The sequence below is a fragment of the Oryzias latipes genome, chromosome 22 (assembly GCF_053564925.1).
Source record: "Oryzias latipes strain Hd-rR chromosome 22, Olatipes_Hd-rR_3.1".
Taxonomy (NCBI): Eukaryota; Metazoa; Chordata; class Actinopteri; order Beloniformes; family Adrianichthyidae; genus Oryzias; species Oryzias latipes.
The window spans coordinates 3,096,455-3,120,027 of record NC_136258.1 but is presented as its reverse complement, the minus strand read 5'-3'; the positions used below and the strand labels follow the sequence as shown (position 1 = coordinate 3,120,027).

The 23,573-nt window shown below is 40.4% G+C and overlaps 1 protein-coding gene across 1 annotated transcript in view; it reads right to left on the bottom strand.

Annotated features, from left to right (window-relative positions):
* The window catches only part of babam2 (BRISC and BRCA1 A complex member 2), a 100,485-nt gene that overhangs the window by 19,987 nt on the left and 56,925 nt on the right, over positions 1-23,573 (bottom strand). Inside the window, exon 7 of the mRNA XM_004082797.4 lies at positions 3,693-3,802. Coding sequence (XP_004082845.1) covers positions 3,693-3,802 — 110 coding nt within the window. The remainder of the gene's footprint in view (positions 1-3,692; positions 3,803-23,573) is intronic.

Below are 23,573 nucleotides of genomic sequence, written 5' to 3'. Positions count from 1 at the left end.
TATGGGGTCTTGGGAGTCTTACTGAGGGCTGTCCAGTCTCTGTATGACCGTAGCAGGAGCTTGGTTCGCATAGCCGGAAGTAAGTCAGACCTGTTCCCGGTCCACGTTGGACTCCGGCAGGGCTGCCCTTTATCACCGGTTCTGTTCATAGTTTTTATGGACAGAATTTCTAGGCGCAGACAGGGGCCGGAGGGGATCTGGTTTTGGGACCACAGGATTTCCTCTCTGCTTTTTGCAGATGATGTTGTCCTGTTGGCTTCATCGAGCCAGGACCTCCAGAGTGCATTGGAGCGGTTTGCGGCCGAGTGTGAAGCGGCTGGGAAGAGGGCAGCTAAATCTGAGGCCATGGTTCTTAACCGGAGAAAGGTAGTTTGCCATCTCTCGGTGGGTGGAGTGTCCTTGCCCCAGGTGGAGGAGTTTAAATATCTGGGGGTCTTGTTCAAGAGTGAGGGAAGACCGGAGCGTGAGATTGACAGGCGGATCGGAGCGGCGTCCGTAGTTATGCGGTCGCTGTATCGGTCCGTTGTGGTGAAGAGAGAGCTGAGCCGAAAAGCAAAGCTCTCAATTTACCGGTCGATCTTCGTTCCAATACTCACTTAAGGTCATGAGCTCTGGGTCATGACTGAAAGAACGAGGTCCCGAATACAAGCTGCTGAAATGAGCTTCCTCCTTAGGGTGGCGGGGCGCTCCCTTAGAGATAGGGTGAGAAGCTCGGTCACCCGCGGAGGGCTCAGAGTAGAACCGCTTCTCCTCCACATCAAAAGGATCCAGTTGAGGTGGCTCGGGCATCTAGTCTGGATGCCTCCTGGACGCCTCCATGGGGAGGTGTTCAGGGCATGTCCCACTGGGCGGAGGCCCCGGGGAAGACCCAGGACACGCTGGAGAGACTACGTCTCTCGGCTGGCCTGGGAACACCTCGGGGTTCCCCCAGAGGAGCTGGAGGAAGTGGCTGGGGCGAGGGAAGTCTGGGCATCTCTGCTCAGTCTGCTGCCCCCGCGACCCGGATAAGCGGAGGAAGATGGATGGATGGAACTTTACAGCAGAAGATTTTTACACACAGATGCAGGTTTTTGCTGTTTAAATTCTACAGGAAGTGCGTTCTTTTTGAAAAACCTTCATACCTTTTTTCTGTCTAGTCTCTTTCTTGCTCAATAATGTGTTTGACATTGTTGAATTCCCCAACGTGGGTCTCTTGTCTTCTAGCAGATGTTCCAGTGCCTTTTGCCTTTTGGTGTCCCTTTTTCCTCTCCAGTTGTTGCAGTTACTATTTCGTTTTTGCCATTTTGCCAAATTCCTTCAAAATCAGACAATGTTATTTTCTGGAGTTGAGGCATACCTATGAGGAAAATGACAGGCGTCTCTCATCTGTTTAAGTGGGAGAACTGACTAAATACTTTTCTGCTGTTATCAACAGACAGTCTCTCCTTTGTCTTTAACATATGTTCTGCTGATTTTACGTACGTCTTCAAACTGTTCGTTCATTGTTAAAGGTACAAACATTTCACTTTCATTTTGAGCTTTTCCTGCTCATCTTCCAACAGTTGTTTCAGTGCTTTTATGCTCCTTTGTCTCCTTTCTGGTTTTAGATGAAGCTATCCTCTCCACTGTTGACCATTTCTTGCTCAACACAGGGATTACACTGAAAATCCTTTGGTCATCTATATATGATAACAAATCATGGCGAGATGCACCATAAATCTATCAAACAATATCTTCAGATCTTAAAGACATCTTTTTTTCTAAATATTTGGTTAAGCTGAGGAATAAACGCACTACTGCCAGAAAATGGCACGAGGAGAAACTCACTTTGCTCCCACTGCCGTCTGGTTTACGTCCAGCGAGTATTGATTGTGTCACACCTTGGTAGAGTCTCCAACTTCATGGAGGTCATTGCATCTGGCTTAAGGATGTCTTTAACAGAAGCTGGTATTAACATTGACAGTTCAGAAAAGGGGGCAGTGCAGTGAAGTTAATGTATATCAAAACTTGGGGGGGGGAAAACAATGGAGCTGGGAAGAAATTAAGAAGGTAGAAGTAGCAAGAACTAAAAAGTCACTGAAGAACTGTCAATGATGCCAACAAGGAAACATGTTGAGACAAGAAAATTAAAAAGAGAATGAAAGATGCAGAAAGAGAAAAGGAACAGGGTCGGTGTGTGGAGAAGAGGCCCTTTAACCTGGTTTGACAGGGCGTGTGCTTGTAAATAAACATCAGCCTGAGATTATTCCGAGCACGAAAGCTCAGGCTGTACAGCCCTGAGGTCAGAGTGGGCCCATACCTGGCTCTCACTCACACACACACTCACACACACACACACACACACACACACCGACCCACAATCACACATATTTACATCCACACCTACAAAACATTTGGTGAGGGCAAGGCCATTGCAGCTTCTGGTGCGTCAAAAATGAACACATCAAATCATGCACCCTTGTTTGGGATAAGCAGAAAGAAAGCCACAGCCGTGCATGCATTCAAACACAACCTGCAGATGAAGACACAAATATAAACAACCGATGACTTCATCCATCAATCATTCCAGCAGGGCTGAAGCTAATTATTTATGCAGAGCAATGTGCACGCTGTTGCAATCTCTGCAGAGCGCCCAACATTCCACAGCACTTTGCACACACAAACACACAGTGTTGCCACGCCAGATGACTGCAGACATGCAGTCATTCTCTGCCCAGACACAGTTTGTCATCCCTATAGTTTTTTCTTCTTCTGCCGTTGTGTTCAAGAAAGCAGCTGATGATTCCAGACACTGGAATGTGGGATTACTATTTGTGACATAACACAATATTGAAACCACATCACTGCCTTTGCCCTAACGCTGTCCTGCATTCTGAAAACAGAACGCAAAACTGCACTCAGGACAGAACCTCACACTTACCTTTATATTTTATGTTGTGTATTTTTCAAAAGCATTTGGATTTTTAGGGAAGATCCTATTCAGAAGAGTAAATTACTTGATTCCAGACACTGTCTTCTATTAAAAGCTGCTGAGAGAAGCTCAGCTGAGACAATTACTGTCCCCTGAGATTTAAAAGGTTGATTTGGTATGAGGGGGTTTTGTCAGTGTGGTCCAAGTTTCTTTGCAGTCATTGATTTGATAGAGAAATAATAATGTCAATCAAAATGGGCTTTGTGAGAACATTGTGTGTGAGCCGTCTGGTGTCTGTGTTGACATATGTATGTGTGAAGGTCTTTTTAGGGGGCCAACAGGTATGTTTGTAATTGTGTGAACAGACTCCACCCTTTTAAATAACATCTACACCTGATAGTGTGATGATAAACCTCCAGCAACGTGTTGCTCTGTGATTCTACCCCCTTTACGTCTTTAACTTCCTTAACCCCCCTTTTTCCCCTCTCCTTTCTTTTGTACCCTCATCCCTCATCTCAAACGCCCCCACTCTCCTATCTACTCTTTTCCGTCCGGTCCAACAAGAAATGTATAAACGTAATCAACAAATACATTTTTGCCTCAAATAAAAAAGAAGTTTATACAAATGAACACCTCATGTGTCAGAAGATTAAAAGAAAAACTGTGTTTTGTTCTTGTGGCATTTTTCTGATGATGGAAGACGTATGTAAAGAAAATTAAGGTAAAAATTGATATTTTGGGGCATTTCTTAATTTAAATTGTTGTGAATCAGAAGAAGACGAAATGTGACGAGTGTACTTACTGCTCAATGCTGGGGGAGAGGTACAGTTTAGGGAAGACCTGGGTGGCTTCAGCATCTTCAAAGCTCACAGAAAGAAGGGCCACATCCTCTCCTGGGTCCAATGCTGTGTCCTTAGAGAGAAAAAAGGACTGGTTGGTCGTGTTTAACAGTAAATCCTGACCAACTACTTAAGCCACAAAGAGTTTCATGCTTTCAAAGCAAATTCCAAAGCAAAGTATTTATTTGCTTGGTCAAAACTCAACTCAAACTCAACACATGTACTCATGATCTCCCTTTAGGGTGTTGTGAAACCAGGTGGGACTAGAGTTGTGATAAAAGCATTTCCTGTTCATTGCTGTAAGAAGGTTAGAGTCCCACTGGGATCATTTTTTGATGTATTGTCAAATAAGATTAATGTATCATTTCTTTGACATAGTTTCTGCAGAGTGGCAGGAGTTGAAGTCTTCCATCGCTGGACAAAATGCCACAAAGACATAATTTTCATCAGAATGCGGTCTTTAGGATCTGCACTGCACTCAGCAAAATTGTCTGCAGCCTTCCATTTTTTAATTACAAGAAGCTTTTAATTTCCTACATTTAACATAACAAACGTGCTTCTATTTTCATCAAATACGAACGCTCTGCCAAACAGCTCAATCTATACACCACTGCATACAAATGAGTGGGATTCAAATCACTTTTGCTTCAGGCATTCTCCTCTCCTTTATAGGTTCTTAACGACAGCAGCCCCGTCTTTATTTGCCTGAGTGACGCCAACATGTTGATGCCCGACACTGATGTTTGCCTGAACACTGTCTATAGATGCTTCCACTGCTGCTTTGCGGCTTACATCAGCAGAAGCAAACACGGCATCCCTATAAAACCTCAACCCAATTGCACATGCAAAGTATTGACAGAGGTCTGAGGGATTCCCTTGATAACATGTCTTAGTGCACAAAACATACACAAAAGATCAGAAAGTCTACATCGGATGGAAGCATGAGGAGCAAAGACACCAGAAGAAACATCTGTTTCGTTTCATGCCACATTAGCTTCAACAGCTGCTCCGTGAGACTGAGCTGATGACTGGGAGCACCAATCAAGTCATGTGTGAGATGGATACAGAGGCCACCCGGAGCTGCTGCTGCCAGCCTTTTCCCTCTTTCTGAAGCTTTCATTTCTCATTCTGTGCGTTTTTTCCTAGAGCATGGCTACTTCGCAGAGGCTGTCATTAGTGCAAATATACGTCAAGGCCGTCCAGAACTCCTTTTGTCGACACAGTCTCAGCAGTGTTAATCAAATGTCTTACAGATGGTTTGAACTCATCCAATTGTTATAATCGCTGCTCGGCGTGCTGAGAGGAAATCTAACCACCAAACGTGATGGACAGAGTCACAGTGCAACCAGTCTGCAGCAATGCAACCTTTAATCTCATTGGTTATTAACGGATTACATAGGTCTGGTGATAGCAAAAAAAAATGTTTTTTAAGGAGAAAATATAAGAATGTGCAGAATAGAATACTATCCAATAAATATGTCTTCTATCATTCAAAATGTTTGATTGGATTTTTGATTTGAAATGGTTTATTTCAAGCAACCAAAGCAAGAATAATGCACAAAACAATACAATCAGCAGTATTACATTCATACAAAGACGTATTAAACTTAGAAGAATCAGACATTAAATCAAAGGTTGCTAGAAAGTGTGGAGGAAGTGAACTTAACATCATCCCTGTTCTATCGTACCATTTTTATGACATGCTTTATTATTATCCGGTTCATAACTGTGATTTAAGTATCAATAAATCACATGACAAAGAGGAATTACTTAATTATTATGTAAAGTCAAGGATTGTTTTATTGCTGTGGTTGTCACTGGTTGCTTGGTTTTTCTTTAAGGTCATGGTCGGCTCTCTTTTTTGGAGATCGTTGTTAGATCAGCCGACAGGCTCATGCGTTAACCCTGAACCGGAAGTCCAAAATGAAATGATAGACAATAAGTCGTATCTGCAACCACGATCTATGATATGAATCCAAGCTTTGTTAATACCAATCATTACAGTCCTACAAAAAAGATCAAATCCTCACCTGTTCGTTTTTAGACTGCAGACTGTGCCAAACAAAATAAAAACAAAGAACTCAGAAAGAATTGAATCAATTAAAAGGAGCTGCAGCCTCAAGTGTCTGGCCAAGGCCAAAGACAAACTGAAGCTGAATGGGCAAGAATTAAAATCTTATTGCAGTAAATGTAGACTTGAAATGAACAATGGCTGAAGCTCTGCAGACAGATCCACATCTGCCCCGCTGTGGCACTTCCACTACAGGCCGGGGGTGGGGGAATGAGATGTACAGGCGAGGCAGAAGAACAGGAGAGGCGTGGGGCATCCAAAAGTGTTGCCTGATGAAATCAGCTCACATCAATACTGTGTGCATCAGTAAACAAGAGCTGCTCTCCGCCCGCAGCGGCGCTCCAAGCTTCTGCCGCAGACAATGTGGGACAGATGAGAACAGGCGTGGGGATGTGGGGCAGAGGCGGGTAGTGGGGTTGGAACAAGATTGTTTGTAGCTGTCAAATCCCATTCTAATCTTCCGAGACGATTTAATGGATGCTTCCTTTGGACTGGAAGAAAAGTTAATGAATAGATGAGAATGAACAGGAAGGTGAGAGGGCCAGAAGAGCAGCATGGACAGCTTCAAATAGGCTGCAGCTGCACTTCCCTAGACAGACTAATGGCTATGGTGAAGGGAGAGCTTTTTTGCACAATAATTCTGACTAATCTTGTTAAGGAAGACAGCAAAAAGCTGTCAGAAGTTATACTGCATCAATGATCCAAGCACAGTAAAGTCAGTCTTTCTGTTTTAGAAAATGCCATCATGAATCAACATGCCCTGATGACAGCTGAAGCATACAGACAAAAACAGTTTGGGCTGTTTACTCAAAAGTTGGAAAACTTTGGACTTTGAAACTATCGTGTTACAAATCATAAAGCGTTGATGCTACCATTTTAACATGTTAGCATTATAACCTTCATATTTTAGCTGATGAACACCAATAACAAAGGTTAACTTTGCTTTGGGTAGAGCTTCAGAGTGATCAAATGTTCTTGTTTGGTTTGAGTTTGCTGTTGTGCTACTTCTACATGACTCGCATGTCTATAAACACTTTGCTTAGCTTAGCGCTCTGACTCACAGTGGTGAGCCCTGTTTGAATACCCACGAAGTCCTTCCTGTGTGCAGTTTGCATGCTGTCGTTTTGCATGTGTGGGTTTTCTACACTCTGTTTCTCTCCCACAACCCCGCCTTTGCCAACGAGTAGCTGGGATCGGCTCTGGCAGCACCATGACCCCAAAAGGGAATACTGCGGGGCTCAAAGACGGATGGATGGATGGATGTTGAGAGCACATGTTTGGAAGTATCCATCATCTTCTATTCCCGTTAAGTCTTGTAAAGGCTAAAAGGGTCACTGTCCTGGTTACATCAGGGTCCAGCTGAGTTACAACCTGGACACTTCACCAGTCTCCATCACAGAGACAGACACGTTAAAAAAATGGCTGCAGCATGTTTTTGGACTGTAGGAGGAAGCTGGAGGGCCTGGAGAAAACCCACACAAGAACATGCCAACTCCACAGAGAGAGGACCCAGATGGGATTCAAACCAGGTCCTTCTGGCTGAAGGGCGACGGTGCTGACCACTACACTATCAACCAGTCCTGCTCCCTACTTTGCTCTCCTAAAAGAAATTTTTATTTGGAAGCAAACAGAATCTCCCCCGTAACAAAATAAAAAAAACAAACGGCACTGAACTCTTTTCTTTTTATGCAGAGCAACATCTGCCTTTTGTTTATTTCGTTTAAACAAAAGGCCACACACAACCCCACATTGAAGAGACGTCAGTAAGTAATGACGACTGAAAAAGACTCAGAGTACTACAAACAGTCTGTCCTGCAAGGGTAGTGTTTGGAAGTTGAGGCCAGACTGGCGACATGACCCAGAGAAAGTGACTCAAATGCTCAAAGAGTTGCTTTGGGAGCACACGCCAAGAACACGTATATGTGTGTGGACATCAAGGTCAATCTCCAAGTCAGCCCCTTTCACGTGGCCAGCAGCCTGCATCCTACATCCCCTTGTGTTTTGTAAGCACTTGAGTTCCCATTTAAGCAGACACATTCCCCTGTGTCCGTCCTTGTGATTCCTGATGCTACGGCCTCTGGCATCTCTGCTGTGTGGCGTGTGACAGGCTGGAAATGTGACAGCTGTCCTTATGCTGGACTAAGTCTGTCCAAAGTCACAGAACACACAAAGACGCCTTCGCAAACCTTGTGCAGGCCTCTACTGCAGGGCTCAAAGCAGGAGGTAAGGGCATTCTGTCCGCCTTCTTTGCCCAACTTTAAATGTCATGCGTAGCGTAATGAAGTGACTTGACTGACAGGAAGGTTGCTGCACGGATGTGTCCGGCTTCTGGGCCAGAGGCTGTACACATGCTGGACACAGTGTTTTATTTCTGCACAGCCAGTAACTGAGGAGTTTTAAAAGGCAAAGGAGCCTCCCAAAACAGTACTTATAGGGTTAAGGTCTTCAGAATGTTTCTTGGTGTTCAGAAAAGCGTCAACTGTTCATGTATATGCTGAGGGGCAGATTTTCCCAAAGCTTTAACTCTACCTAGAAATGAAAGAAAATCCTTTTTGTTTAGAAAAAAAAAAACATTTACCGTAATTTATGGACTATAGAGCCAGCCTGGTTAAAAGCCGCATCCATAACATTTTTTTTTTTTTTTTTTTAACTTGTCCTGTCCAACAGCTAGGCAGACAGATGAGAGCTGAGGGCCTCTTGTGTTGGACATATTTTACTTTAACAAGAGGGGTTATTAATCTTCAGACAAACCAAAGGTATGTCTGGATAAACCCCTTTTGTAATTGAGGCCAAACTTTATTGATTTCAACCATGATTGAAAATCTTTGGTGTTGGACCGGACGGAAAAGGAAAGAGGGGAAGAAGAGGGAGGGATGTCAGAGGGGGGGGGGGGGGGGGGGGGGTGATAGTGAGAGGGGGGGGGTAAGACCATGAAGCAGCATAAAGCAGACAGGTCCATTACATTTTTAAAGGATAAAACATTTTGTACACACATAAGCCGCACCTGTCTATAAGCCGCATGTGCCCACATTGAAACGTGTTGTAGAATGAGGATGTGTATGTGCCGACACCGCGCACCGCGTGTGTAAGAAAGAGGAGAGAACAGGTGCAGAGGAGGGAGCGCTCTCACTCACTCTTGTTCTGCTCGCACTCCTTCCTCTTACACACGCAGCGCGCTAACACACACATACACATACTACAACGCCTCTAGAGTTAGTTCATTAGTTAGATAGTTGGTAGTTAGTTGTTACTGTTATTTGTTAATATAGAATAATGCGTTGTAATTATTACTTGTACCGGTATTTATTCGTGATGCGGCCGCCGGGGGATTTTGTGTTGGGTGGGGGGCCGACACAGCAACTCCTGCTTCTTCATCACAGCGGTGATCAAAAATCCCTCACCATCACAGCTCTATTCCAAACAGTGCCTGTGACACGGCAGTAATATGGTAGTATCAGCACCAACAGGGTTGGTTTAAAAAACATACCGGTAAAAGTCACTGAGAGCAGCAGTGACTTATGGGCCTCTGCGCGGCACGCGCCTCCTGTGCACTGAATCCATGGAAGTCTTCCTCCTCAGTGTCAGATTGGAATAGCATCAGACATTCTTCACCACACACTCTCTGTCTCTCCTTCATTGTCACTGTCAGTCTCACTCTCATCCTGAGGCAGATTCACTCCTAAACTTGCGCTGTTCTCTCCGTCAAGCAGCAGACCGGCTTCTCCAAACCCGTTGGTGATGGTGGATTTTTTTCACACTGCTTTTAATGATTGCTTTTAACTTGAAAGCTGCATTTCTTTTTGCATTTTTCGTGATGAGGGTCTGTTCCTGCTATTCATTCACAAAGCAGGAATTTACATTAAACTTGCGTCTTCCTTGACACATAAACCGTATTCCCCCTGTCTCACTCTTGCCCTTTCTGCTCGAGCGCCCCTAGAGGTCGTTAGAAAACATGCATTAAAAAAAAGAAAAAAGGAAAAAATGCATGAATTAGCCGCATCATTGAATACGCCGTCGGGTTGAAAGCTTGTGACAAAAGTAGCGGTTTATAATTCGGAAATTACGTTAAATCAATTAAAAAATAATCTAACCAATGTTCCCAAACCAACTTAAGAACGGATATGCCACTACACCAATGACCTTCTCCAATTGAGTCGTGCCATCAAAAATGTTCACAGGTTTTAATCAAAGTTTTTTTTTTCAGTGATTGAGTTTTACAAAGTCAATATCTATCTCTATTGCTTTTAGGTTTACATTGTATTTTTATCCACGTTCAATGTTTAGCCATTACTAGTATTCTGTTGTACTTACATTGAGTTATGTAGTTTATATTGTTTATTTAAATGTACATTGTACTTTTACCCTTTAACAATGCTGATATATTCTTATTTATTTTTATATTGTATTTTTGTTGTAATTTCACATTGATTTCAGGGAGACACATTTACCACCTGTCCAGGAATTACAGATGAAAAAGCAGCTTTTTGGCTACCTGGTGCATTTGATTTGTTTAAGATCCCTGTTAAATAAACTAATAAAGTAAAACATAAAAAATCAATTAAAAAATACACAAAGTATTTAAAAAAACGCCAACATTTCAAAGGGGAGACCATGGGCCACCAGGAACTCATGCAGGTCATTTAAAAGTTAAAATCAGTAATATGTCAACTTAAACTACATATCAATTTTTTTTCCATCAGCAGCATATATTAATATTGTTAAAACAATGTCTTTGAAACCATGGTCGTTCTAAAAGAGGGTTTTTAGCACAGTAGTTTAAAGAAAGGTGATGGTTGAAAGATGTTATAAAAAGAAACAAAATCCATTGTAACAAGATTCCTTTAAGTAAAACATTGCTGTTTTTAGGTATTGACTGGTCTGAATTTTTGGGCATTTCTTCCTATCTCTGAGACCAACATTTCTCTGACTTCATGGATTTTCTCTAGGTAGGGTTTCCACCAAGTTCAGTCAAATTGACTAATATCTTTAATAAGGTGGTAAAAACCTTACATTTGTTCCTCTGGAGTCACTATTATTAATCTTAAATCATGACATTTACAAAACATTATCAAAATGCTCTCTTTGGGGACATTGTACCAACAGTTTAATTTGCTGTACTGAACTATCAAATAATGTAAATATGTTGACCAGCAGCTAGAGCTGTGATGGTGTGAGATTTTTGATCACTGCTGTGATGAACCAGCAGGGGGCGCTGAGTCGCGGTGAAACGCAGCCCCCGCCAACCACAAAATCCCCCGGCGGCCACTTCACAAATAAATACAATTACAACGCAGTATTCTTTATTAACAAATAACAGTAACAACTAACTACTACCTATCTAACTTATGACTATGTGTGTGTGGGTCTGCGTGGTGCGTGTGTAGGTAGGAAGGAGCGGACACAGGTGTAATGGAAATGAATACAATGGAAATAAATAATTATAACGCAGTAAATTTATCGTGCTTCTGAAACCGTGCGCATGCGTGTAAGAAGAGGGAGTGTGCAGCGTAGAGGGAGGGAGAGCGTGCACAGTGCAAGGAGACCAGTAATGAAAGGTTCCCCCCAGAAGCCCTTGAAGTCTGAACACAGGACTAACAGAAAAAGTAAATTATCAGCAAATATGAATGTGTTTAATGTGTTTATTATAGTTCCAATCATGCACCATATGCAGAACTTTCCAAAAAAAAAAAAAAAAAACGTGTGGTGATGCGGTTATCATTACACCCCTACCAGCAGCACACGTGAGTCAGCAGTTCAGGAGAATAAAATAAATAAAAGTTGTTAAGGTCATCAAAGGAAAATGGCAAAGAATCCAGGAGGATTCACTCAATAGGAGCTGCTGCATGGAATGCAGTGCCCTGGATGAAAATAAAACTGCTACAATTTTTGCTTTTAATGATAAAATTGCTTCTATTTGCAGAAATAGGATGATATATTTCCCCAAAGAAGTCACAATGATCCATTCATAACATGAAACAAAAAAAAAAAAAGAACACATAAACAAGGCACGTAAAAAAGGACCTAGGAAAAACTCTGATTCTCTCCATGATATTGTAGCACATAAACTGCAGCTTGGTAAATGATTAACCACACCTGTGTATGTCATTACCGGACTTGAGCACTATTGAAAAGAGATTAAATGCACAAATGCTCCACCTAACTGATCTGCCTGTCGGTAGACAATCATCGAAACATAAAAAAACAGCCATGTGGCTACAACGGCTTTGTTCAGAGGGTGTGTTAAACTGAAAAATGCCAGAATGCAGTTTGTTTGTTTTTGTTTTGGTGCACGTCTGTTGGCATGTCTATTATCCAGACAATTTTGCTAAAGATTGCGTCAATTTAAAGCCTTTGCTTCATGGTGTTATGGTCATGTTTTGTCTTTTGCCATTTTTCCGTCATTTGTGGTACAAAGGACGATTGTGAAGCAAAACTAATGCAAACGTTTTTCTAAGTGACCAGATGTGCTGTACTGTCACTCAAATCGAGGTGCAAATTTGTTTAGTTAAAGTCTTTGGTTTACTGTCCAACTCTAAACTGAGGATCATGGGTAAGGTAGGCTTAAAAGTTTTCCATTTGGCAATTACCTTTGCTAGTATTAAGGTCTTTCATTTTTAAGAATATAATATTTTCAACATCAATGGACAGCTAAACTTGTTTCTACGACCTTTTGTAATTCCTATAGTTTTTCATGGATGTCTAAGTATTGCACCAAGTCATTCTCAAATCCTTTGTCCTGAAGTAACAAATACATGGAATATAATCTGCCTTAAAATATTCACTTAAAACATATTATTGAATTAGATAGCTTTACTGAGTAGTACCATAGTAAAAGCTCTCAGTGTCTTACTTAATTAACGCTTCATTCCAGCACCTGTCCAGCAGCAGAGCAAGCCGGTAGGAGCTGAAGGACTCTTGCGTTGGATAAACGACCACATCTCATTGGTTATCGTGATATTACAGCATCACAGTTTCAAGACAGTCTCGTAGCTCGGCCCTTTCTTCCATTATTGGGCTGAATCTCCTTTTTTTGTGACCAGCATATGTGCCAATGATATAAATTAGGCAAGCTGGTAAAATTTCAATCTGAGACGAGTCATCCATGCTACCGTGGCCAAGTGTTGTATGGTAGTCACTAGTAACATGTCACTGCGATTGGCTTATTCAGTACAGCCTGTGCAGTGACTCAGCCTGATGCAGGGCCTCAAAGCCACAGGGGTGACTCAAGCATATGACTTTGGATGTTCATTATAAAGCAGTTAAAATATGCAGCGTATCTATATCATAACACAATAGAGGGTGGCCTCTTGGCCGTACTGATAGAGTGATGAACATTTGGCCCATGTAGTCCAGGGAATTTCAGCCGCCATGACTGTGTCCACATCCCTGCTTTTACTTCTGATTACAGGAGCGGTTTTCTCCACAACAGGAACGTTCAACCCTACTAAACGGTCTGTTGAATCATCGTTAAAAAATTATGCTGGCTTAAAAATGGATACATAATATTTTCATTTGCATTTAAAATATCAAAACACAAATCACACCAACGACAAACATAATCAGTATGTGGGAAAACTAACAAATAGCAACGTGTTGGGGTAAAAGGGGAACAAAATGTTTCTTTAGTGGAATTCTGCCATGTTAAGCAAATGCAGAAGATGATAGGGATGAACATCTAGAGACATTATAGGAAAACAACAGATACTGTACAACTTGTTAGAGAGCGAGGGCGGAAAGTAGGCCATATGGAAGTAATTCCATGGGGGCCTAGAGAACTGAGAGGAGGGGAGTTGAAGAGGGAAAAGGTGGAGGGTGGTGGTGGGTTTATTCTCCTGAGACTATATTGCTGAAAACCTCTGATGCTCAGCTGGGGGTACAGGCAGGTGGGTGGGTGGGAATGTTTGTTTAAAACTGCAGTGTAGGTGGTTACATGGAGGGTGTTGAGCTGAGGGTTCGCAGAGGGAGGTGTGGAGAGAGTGTGACATAGGGTTTTGAGGAGTCACGTTGGGGTGACTGGAGCATCGGGGAGTGAATCTGAGCCATGTGCGCTCTAACCCATCATCCTAAGGCTGTGATTTCTCCTTACCTCAGTTGCTTCACACAGAAAGCGGAATTTTTATTTCCTGTTTAGCTTTAGATCCTTCTAGGAGGCATTAGCTGTTTTAACATCTTCTACTGACATTTTCTGACTGCTTGCTGATACAAAAACAATTAAAAACAAACATTTTCAACTAGCAAAAACCACTCAGGAAACATGCAATCGCTGTGACGCTAATAACAAAAGCTGTACCCGCTGGATATACTTCATATAAGTTGCCAGCAGTGTCATTATCATCAAGGTGATGCATATTGAGAAAACATGTGCCCTGCATGCATATCTACATGACAACATGACACAACAGCTGATTCAGATACAGTGAGGAATACTGTGTTTAATCCAGCACAAACAATTATCAATTCATCAGCGTCAGAGGCACTCTGTGGCATTAGTCACAGCACATGTTCCCTCACCTAGATCATGATAGGATAAAGACTATGAGCTGAATGTGAGCAGAGAGTGCCAACCCCTGATAATGAATTCTCACTTCTGAAGAGGAACACCAAGCCACATTTAGAAGTGTAGCGCAAAGAGAAAATATTATGAAGTAAAATTCCAGAGCAAAATGGGGAAAAACAGAAAATCCCACAACACTATAGAATTAATAGAACATTTACATTTTGGGAATTTTTTCAAACGCTTAGATGAAATCCACAAAACTATAATATGATAGAATTACTTTCATTAGATACAGATAGCATGACTTAGGATACTTTGGGTGAGTTGGTAAGTTTTTACTCTCAGCAATGTTTGTTTAACAGGCAAAATTATTGACATGGTTGCAAAATGTTTTATAAAGAATTAATTATCACAGCAACATATTTTCCATTCTTTTAATACAGGAAGTAGTCCTTTAAAAAGTGAATAAAAATAGAGTTATTCTCTTCATGACGTTTAGAAAAAACAAAAAAACAGCAAAACTTCTCCCGCTATTAGTATTTTTGAGATTTCATGGAAGCAGCAATTTTGAAATGAGCAGGAAAAGCCCTTCTACTGCCTCTAGTGGAATGATGATAAACTACAGGGCAGAACACATTGTCCACATTTCAGGATATCCAATAGGTTTTTAAGGAATCTTCTCAGCATGGTAATGAGTTAGGGATCTCACAAATAAGTATATTAAATGATTATATGATACAAATGAAATTATAGAGTTAAGGGGTTTAAGCGATTAGGAACATGTTAATGAAACCATAAGGAAATGTCCAATTCTACCTCAGTGTACAACCTTTCTTACTGTGACATCTGCTATTGCAGCAGCAGGGTGGCTGAAAGGTCAGTACATAACAGTGGAACCATGATTCCCTGCTCTTAAAGAAATATTGATGTGTAAATAAAGTGTCTGTGTTTTTGAACAACATGGAAGCTGAAGCAAGATTATGGATGAAGGAATCCAGTCAATATGTGAGCAGTACTACAAAGAGAATATGCAGTGGTCCTTTGTTTATCCTGGGAGTTACAGTCTAAAAATAGCCATTGATAGGTGAAATCTACAAAGTAGGATTAAGGCTGTAAAACCCCTCGCTACACACTTAAGACACTTGCTCTGACAGACATTTTCACATATTTCTCTTGTATAAACTTCCCAATTGAATCCTTTATGGAAAAAGACGTCCAGTATTAGAGAATGAAAACAAAGATGCTGAACGCATTCTGTACAGGAGATGCGGTCCGCAGGAGATTGATTGTCAACAGTCTAGAGCCAATCAGGATGCAGAACACAATGGACTTTTAAAAAAACATGCCAAACTGCTCTAAAAACAATTCTGCGAAACAGTGAGACGGCAGAAGGTGAACTAGGTAATAGTGAAGGACCGCAATAGTCCTCAGATGACTGAGAAAGGCACAAAAGTTTCAAAAGTACTGGATAATACAGAAAAAAAAAAACTCAGGGGTTGTCTTAAGGTTAAGAGTTTCAGAAAAACAAAAAAGCTAGAAAAAATTAATTCTAGAGTAAACTATTTATTATTCGATAGCTGAGCCGGTTATGTTGATATTTCAGACAAAGCGTGCAATTTTGTGGTACAAGCACCAAATTTGGCATGGATGTACCGTAGGATCCCCTCTTTCAGAAAAGCTCATTAGCCACAGCAAAAATATAACATGCTTTTCTAAAAGAAGGGATCCTAAGGTATCCATGCTTAATTTGGTGCTTGTACCACAAATGCATTATGATTTTAATAACCAGCTCCACTACTGGAGCTGCTATTACCTTAGCAACGTGTTCTACCAAGATAGAAAGATACAAGTGTGAATACACTGCTGCATTCCAAGGCAAAGTCAAATATTCAGTAACTTACTGTACGGGAAAGTTGAAGTTAGCCCAGTAACCACACGCAATGTGTTGAGGTAACCTTAATGCATCATTTCACGTCATGCTGGTAATTCTTGTTGAACACGTTGGACTCAATGGGACATTGAAGATGATGCAGAAAAACCCACATCCGTTACATGGCTACACAATACCCACTTCCTGCTTATGGTGTGATACCACTATGCTGTTTTATTTTTAAGGCTTTTTTTTTTCAAGAATGGAATAATGGCTTAAAATCGGATTTTTCCAACTTGCACTAAATGGCTCTATGATCTATGATGAACAGATTTTACACAGATCCCCCCTCTTAGATTGTCAGATTTTGAAACAAGATGCACCATCCTCTAAAAACGTTTTAACCAGAAAAAACACCAATGATAATGTCATCAATTTCTAATATTTGTATTTGGTTTTAAGGGTGTGGGCAGAACAACCCACAGAGATATTTACAGGAACATGAATCAACTGCCTTTTGTGGCTTTTGTCATTAGATCTTTAGATAGAAGTTACAGAACACTCACAGTCATTCCAACTCCAGATGATATACAGTAATCCCAATGACATCACGAATAGCTTATGACCAGAGAAGAAATGCCTTCGCTGAGACTCAGAAATGACTACTTTTACTGTGTGGCTTGCAGTTCTGGGAACGGAATATGTGCTAACCTAGTTAATGGCAAGACATCGTTATTAATTTCGTGTTAATGGAAAAAAAAAACTAGAACTGAATTTTTGATAGAATAAATGAAATATTAATGTTGATAAAAACATTGAATATTAGGGTACTACAGGTTAAAAAAAACAACTAAATTTGTTTGTTTGTTTGCATTGTTTTCCTTTGAACTAGGTTTGAGAGAATCCCATTAAACTCGAGCTAAGAATGAGTCTAAAGCCTTCAACTAGAAAGTGCAGAGTTTGGAAAAAATGTTGTGAAGAGACTCGCGTGCACTATAAATACTATCCAAGTTAGCTCCAGACATCTTGCCCTTGCACGCTTCTACGCAGGTGTCCACGGATTTTCATGACTTGGACATAGTTTTCAGTTTGTTTATTGCTTTTCTTCCCCCATGACTGCCTGAAATAAATGCAGGATGAAAGAAAGTTATCATTATCAAAGACAGATCCATCCAGGCTTGCTTTAAGATGTTCACTGTTTGGCATTTTCTCGTAGGATTAAAAGCTGAAGAGGACCAGATGTAAAAGCACCTGGCAGGGAGCCCAGCTGGGTCCTCAGATCTACACAAGCTGAAAATACGACAAATCAGACATTCAAACCTGGATAAAAATTGATATTGAGTTTAAAAGAGCTGAAACATGAAGCATGATGTCAGGTGAAAAAACAAAGGGCTTTAAGTTAAGCTCTGAGGAATTTAAGGAGTTCAAGATAACAGCTGCAGCATTGCAGAAGCACTACAACAAACTGAATGTTGTGTCAAAAGCTGCATAGTCAGCAGTTGCCATGACCAAACTCTGTTGAGCCATTTAACATCGGAGCTTTACCTCCGGTGTTGACATTGTTTGGACTATCTGAACTCTTCAACCGTTTATGCAATTCTGCAGCGGAGAAGCAGCCTTGATTCAATATGCAACACTTTCCAGGAGTGACGTGCGAATCAACATGAAGCCCTTTCTGCTGCGGGGAAAAGTGGCTTTGAGCCGTTATGCAACACTTTGTGTTGCATATCGGTGCTACGCTGATATGAAAAGCTGCTTTTCCCACGTCAGAATCTGCTGATTCATGCTAATAGCGTAAAGGGTTTAAGAGTCACAGGAGGTTAAAGAGCAGGTGTTATTTAAAAGTCCCTGGTAACATCTCTGGTGTCAAAGGGTTAAAAAGGTTTTTATGAACTTTCCATATGATCAGGGGGCTGTAGTACTTTACAGGTTTGTGTAGCTAACTTCCAAATGGTTGATTGGAGTTCAAATCCTAGACACTGTTATCTTTAGCAGGACACTGTACTCCCCCCATGTATAATAATTCTGCAAGTCGCATGTAACAACGTGACATCTACATGAATAAAAGTCCTAAATAAAGTGAACTTGTAAAGTAATATCTGCCTTGTTTTGACACCTCATAAACGTAACATACCGTTTATAAGGTTAAAGAGCCTATATCATGCTTTTCTTAAGCCTTTCAGACTAAATAATATCCATAAATATGATTATATACTACCTTTTATGCAGCTAATTTACTACCTGGAAGTAAGACTGGTCAATCTCTAAGGCACCGCCTTTGGCTCCGTGTGGGCGTCGCCCACTTCATGACGTCAACATAGAGCCGACCTTGGTGACCTTTCCCATGGCTCAGTGCAGCATTTATGCAAATCCATGTCCTATTAGACATGTGTAAGCCTCAGTACCTCACATTTACATGTTTGTGTGTAAATACTCTTATTGATCTTTTAAAAAGATCTGGCTCCATTAAAGGCATTTATTACAACCGTCTGTCTGCGACATATGAAAGTCAATAAAACCTTCTAGAATTTTTTTTCTTACATCCAAACGTCAACATTAGCTACCTAAACAAGGACACTAGCAGTGCTGATTATTGTGGTAGTTTAAACTCAAACACAGCAGGGGGAAGAATTCCTTTCCTGCTGTCTCTCCAAGACAACAGCATTGGTTTGTCATACTACCTACAGTCAACGTGTTCTCCTTGTGTTTTGACTGCCGCCCTTAAGTCAAACAATAATTCTCCGGCTTCCCGACGAGCCAGAAAAGTCTGGAGCTTTCAAGTTCACTTTCAGTGAACTGGGTGTTTAGAGTCTTAATGGCAGAGTTCAGTTCAGGTTTGGAAAAGAAACAGTTAAAAGAAGATTGAAGCAAACGGCTAAACGCTCTATACAATAGGTCTGGCCAATCCTTGTCCTCGTGATCTGTCAGGTGTGTTCTGTTCACGAGAACGTGAAAACACCTGAGTCAGCTGCTCAACAGCAAGCAGGGCAGGGAGAGGTGGAAAACAGACCAAGGAGAAGCCCTCATCTACAGCCTTGTTTGGGAGTTTACTTATTACTTAATCAAATGAACTAAGGTCCTTTTTTGCATTTTTATTTTGCTGTGATAAAGGCTGTACACAGATCTGGTTCGTTGGTTAAGGTGTGCTGTAAATGTAGGCATCTTTCTGGAATTCTAAATTGAATGTAGAGTTCCTAAACATCTTTATAAACTTGACATTTCTATACCACAGCTGTTGAAACATAAGGTATTGCTGTGTATGTTTCCAACATATGTAAAATTTATAAATGAACAACATGTGCCAATGGACAAATACATGAATTTATATTTACAAAAATGATCTGCTGCTTAACCTTCCTTAAGCACACAATGACGTCACATATTTTCTGTAATCAGGTTTCAGGTTAATACATAAAAAAAGTGAACTCCATGTTTATGGTAAGTTGATAATATATCCTTTTGATTCAGTGAATAATTTATAAAAACTCTTTTAATTCACTGATGTTTTACAGAAAAGCTGAACTGACTGACCTCAAACTGGCAAGAGTTTATGTTAATTCAATTCTTTACATTATTATTCAGCAGAGCATTTTAAAGCAACTGACTTTTCTTTTAGCTCAGGACAATGCAGGGTTAAGTGTCATTTCCATCGAGGTTCCTATCAAGACAAACTATGTTTTATTTTTTCTCTAATCAACTGTATTTTCAGATAGATACAACTCAAATATTTGCTAAACTAGAAACGTGTCTGGATCAGTCCTCCAGCTCCACCTGGCTCATAGCAGTCACACAGAACAGACACAATGCTGGCTCTGAAACTCCTCCAGTTTTGGACTTTCCCTGATTTCAGAAGTCTACATTCCAACTACATTTTCTCCTAAAAAGTATTTTCTTAACCCAAATAATTATTGTTGCTGCTGCACATTTTCAGGTAAATAAATATCAGGCTAGGCGCATTATTTAAATAAAAAAGCAAATAAAAACCTTAAAGTAATATATTATATCATATATTATTGGATATCATGTTATGTTATTCCATTATGAAGCCAAAATCACAGGTTTGTAGATACGGTCTAAAATTTCACGTTAAGCACTTTATTTTACTGTCATCTAATTGCAGTTTTACACAATTTGCATTAAATCTACAACAAGCGCATAACAAGTATTGCTTATTATATTACATAAATCATTTCAACTGTGTACTAAACAATCACATAATATTCATTTCAGAATTTTAATTTATGTTTAAATGTTTGAGATTTTTTTTTTAACTTTTCTTCCCCTAAAGGTCAGAGGCCCCCCCTTCCTCCCTTCAATATGAGGCTAAACATTGATGTAACACTTGTGTTACCACAACCCACCAACGTGCTGCTTCTTCTTTTGCTGCTGCTTGCGACAGTCCTTCCAATCTGCTGTCTCTGCAATCTTAGAAAAGGAGGAAGCACTTCCTGCAGCCCGTACAAGCTCAAAGCTTTTATCCCTGTTTGCTCTTGTTTTCTTACATTTGGTACTGGAAATAAAGTTTTTTAAATGTGCAGTAATGCATAAGAAAAGCTGTGTTATAAAATAAAAACATTGTTCTCCACATCAACTATATACTTAAGTTTGGGACTTTTATGCCTGACATTTAAATCTATCTTTAAGAGCATCGCTAACTGTAAAACACCCACCATTAAAAAAGCTACAAAATTGTTTATCTGCATGGAAGCACTGGGTGGCCTTTTAAGATTTCTGCACACTACATTAGTGAAGCTCAAACTGGCAATTAGTTGACAATGTCTTTTAGGCAACTTGATTTTGAGGCATACATGCAACATCATTCAGCAACAGGACTCTCTAAGACCATAAAAAACACATCAGATGATGCCTTTTGCATTTTCTCTACTAGAACCAACTAATTAACAAGGAACTAAACAGTATACTCATACCAAAGCCAAACATTAATATGATTAATTGCCTCTTAAAAAAAGATTTTTTTTTGAAGGAGTATATGATGGAGGCCATCTGAGTGGAAATCATTGCATTTGTAGATAAAAGCCTCTCTTTTCTCTCTGATTGTTTATGTCATTTCTTTCTCTGTTGCTCCAAGTATTGCACTCATCTACAAGAAAAACCTTGATTGCTGAGTGGCAGTGGTTCTGAATACCTACAAATGCTTACATTTATAGGTATTTAATAAACTACATTAAACATACATTAGATATGTTTATTGAAAAAGGGTTTTTGTATCAAAATATGTAAGCATCTATTCTGAGAAGTAGTAACAATAATTACAAATAGCACTATTTTTAACAGGCCCCACGGGGACTCAACAAAACCAAAGATGAGACGGCGAGGAGGCAAAGGAGCAGCACAATCTTCAACATGATGGGAGTAACCTGCAATTATTTTATAGCTCTTAAGATTCCTGAGCTCTTAGTCAGTGTTTACCGTGTGAGGGCAAGGCAAGGCCACAAATTACAACCACTTGCTGTGGCACCAAATCTTCAAGAGTCACGCACAAGCCCAAGTTTGTTGGTTTTTAGTTTTTTTCATATTGGCAGACAGGCAGAAAACCTGAAGACGAAAAGATATTGTAGAAGAGCTTGTTCTTTGTCTTTCATTACTGTGATGTAATAGGCGTGTCCTAACACTCTTTAGGAGTCAAAAATGAATGAATGACGGTTTAATTGACAAGGAGAATTCAAGAAGATGTGATGCAACCGAATCTGTACTCAGGCAGACATCCTGCTGGCAGCAAGTTCATTTATTACCACGCACAAAAGAAGTTAAAGTTTATCAGTATGGGCTAGTGCCTTTATCAGTACACAAAATGTTTGCTTTCAAGTGACATTTCAAACAAGCTTTGGAGTCGTCTTTCAATTTGCATGTGCGGAACATTCAGAGATCACTAAAAATAAAGTGAATATACGGCCTCCTGACGACACTGCAGCCAAACTGTCCTTAGCCACATCCATTTGTCCGAATGGTAACAGTTATGTGTGAGTGGGTATTTATGGAAATGTGTGACTATGCAGTGTTTTTCCAGGTCTGTGCAGAAAATTGAGAAAGATCCAGCATGTGACACCGTGGGCTATCTTGAGCCGTGACTTCTGCAAAAGATCAACTGCCATGCAAAGAAAGGCAGAAAACCACAATGAAACACAACAGCTTCACGGGTTGCTGAGAAAAGGTGCAGATATTTTCCAACAGTAGTAAGAAGCCTAGAACCGCAACAGCCAGATAAGCCTTCTGGTTTATAAGCTCAGGAAGCTGAAAATGTCCCATGTATCCTTGGAAAAAAAACAAAACAGACAATCCTGCAGCTAGCATGTAGAAACCCATCAGAAACAAGCATCTGAGATATTTTTATTCTCATAGTCTCATGTGGAGGTTTGATGGGTCAGACGATCATATAGATGATGCTAGTCTCCCTCCAGTTTACTTAAACCAAATGTTTAAAGTCCAATCACCTTTTAACGTATCGTTAAAGTGTTCCCAGTGGTCTATTAGTGACAATTATGCCGTTTTTTGCCAAAAATGTAAAAACCTGTGTTGTTTTCTAGGACATAGTTTCTGCAGAGCGGCAAGAGCTCATCAGAAATTCTCCTCTGAGTTGTGGGCGAGCCCGTTGGCGTGGAGTAAGCATGCGCTCATAGCTTACAGCCCCTCTCAACTCCAAGCTAAAATCAGCGGTGCAACAAAAATGGCGAGAATATTGGAGCCAATATCCAGCCATACAGTTTTGAGCCAAATAATGGAGCGGAGCAGGGAGCTTGTGGCCTGCCAGTTGTAGTTTATAAGTAACAACTACAGGCTTTTTCAAACTGCATTTTTTCGTCAGCCCCTGATTCACCACAATTTGAATATAGAAATACTCAGAAAGACAGTTTTAATCGTAACTTTCTTTATATTTGTCCTCCATCATGAAAATGAATACTACAAGAACATTTTAAAAACACCAAAAACACAATTTTCATTGGAGTGTGTCTTTAAGGGGGAAACTCTTACTAAAAGAAAACAAATGAACAATATTTACATCATTTTGAAGAACAAACGCTCTTAATAATAGGTGGTTGTGCTTCCAAAGAAAAAACAAGTATACTGAAGGTTTACCCAGAAAAATAGGCATTATTTAAAAAAGTTTCACTAGAAAGTACCAAACACGGTCTCCTAAAAGCTCCTAACACTGAAAGAGGACCTTTCTGTGTGGTGAAAGTGCATCTTTCATATCATTATGTGGATTATAACAGAAGCTCTTCCATCTATTCAGTGTTGGAAGGAAGAGGACGGACAAATACTTCAACAGTATACAGGTATTTGTAATAAACTGCATTATAATAATGGTTATTTACACAAACACATACTCCTCCACTGGTACATTTTCAGTAACAAAATCATTCTCCATCTGAAACCATCATATTTAA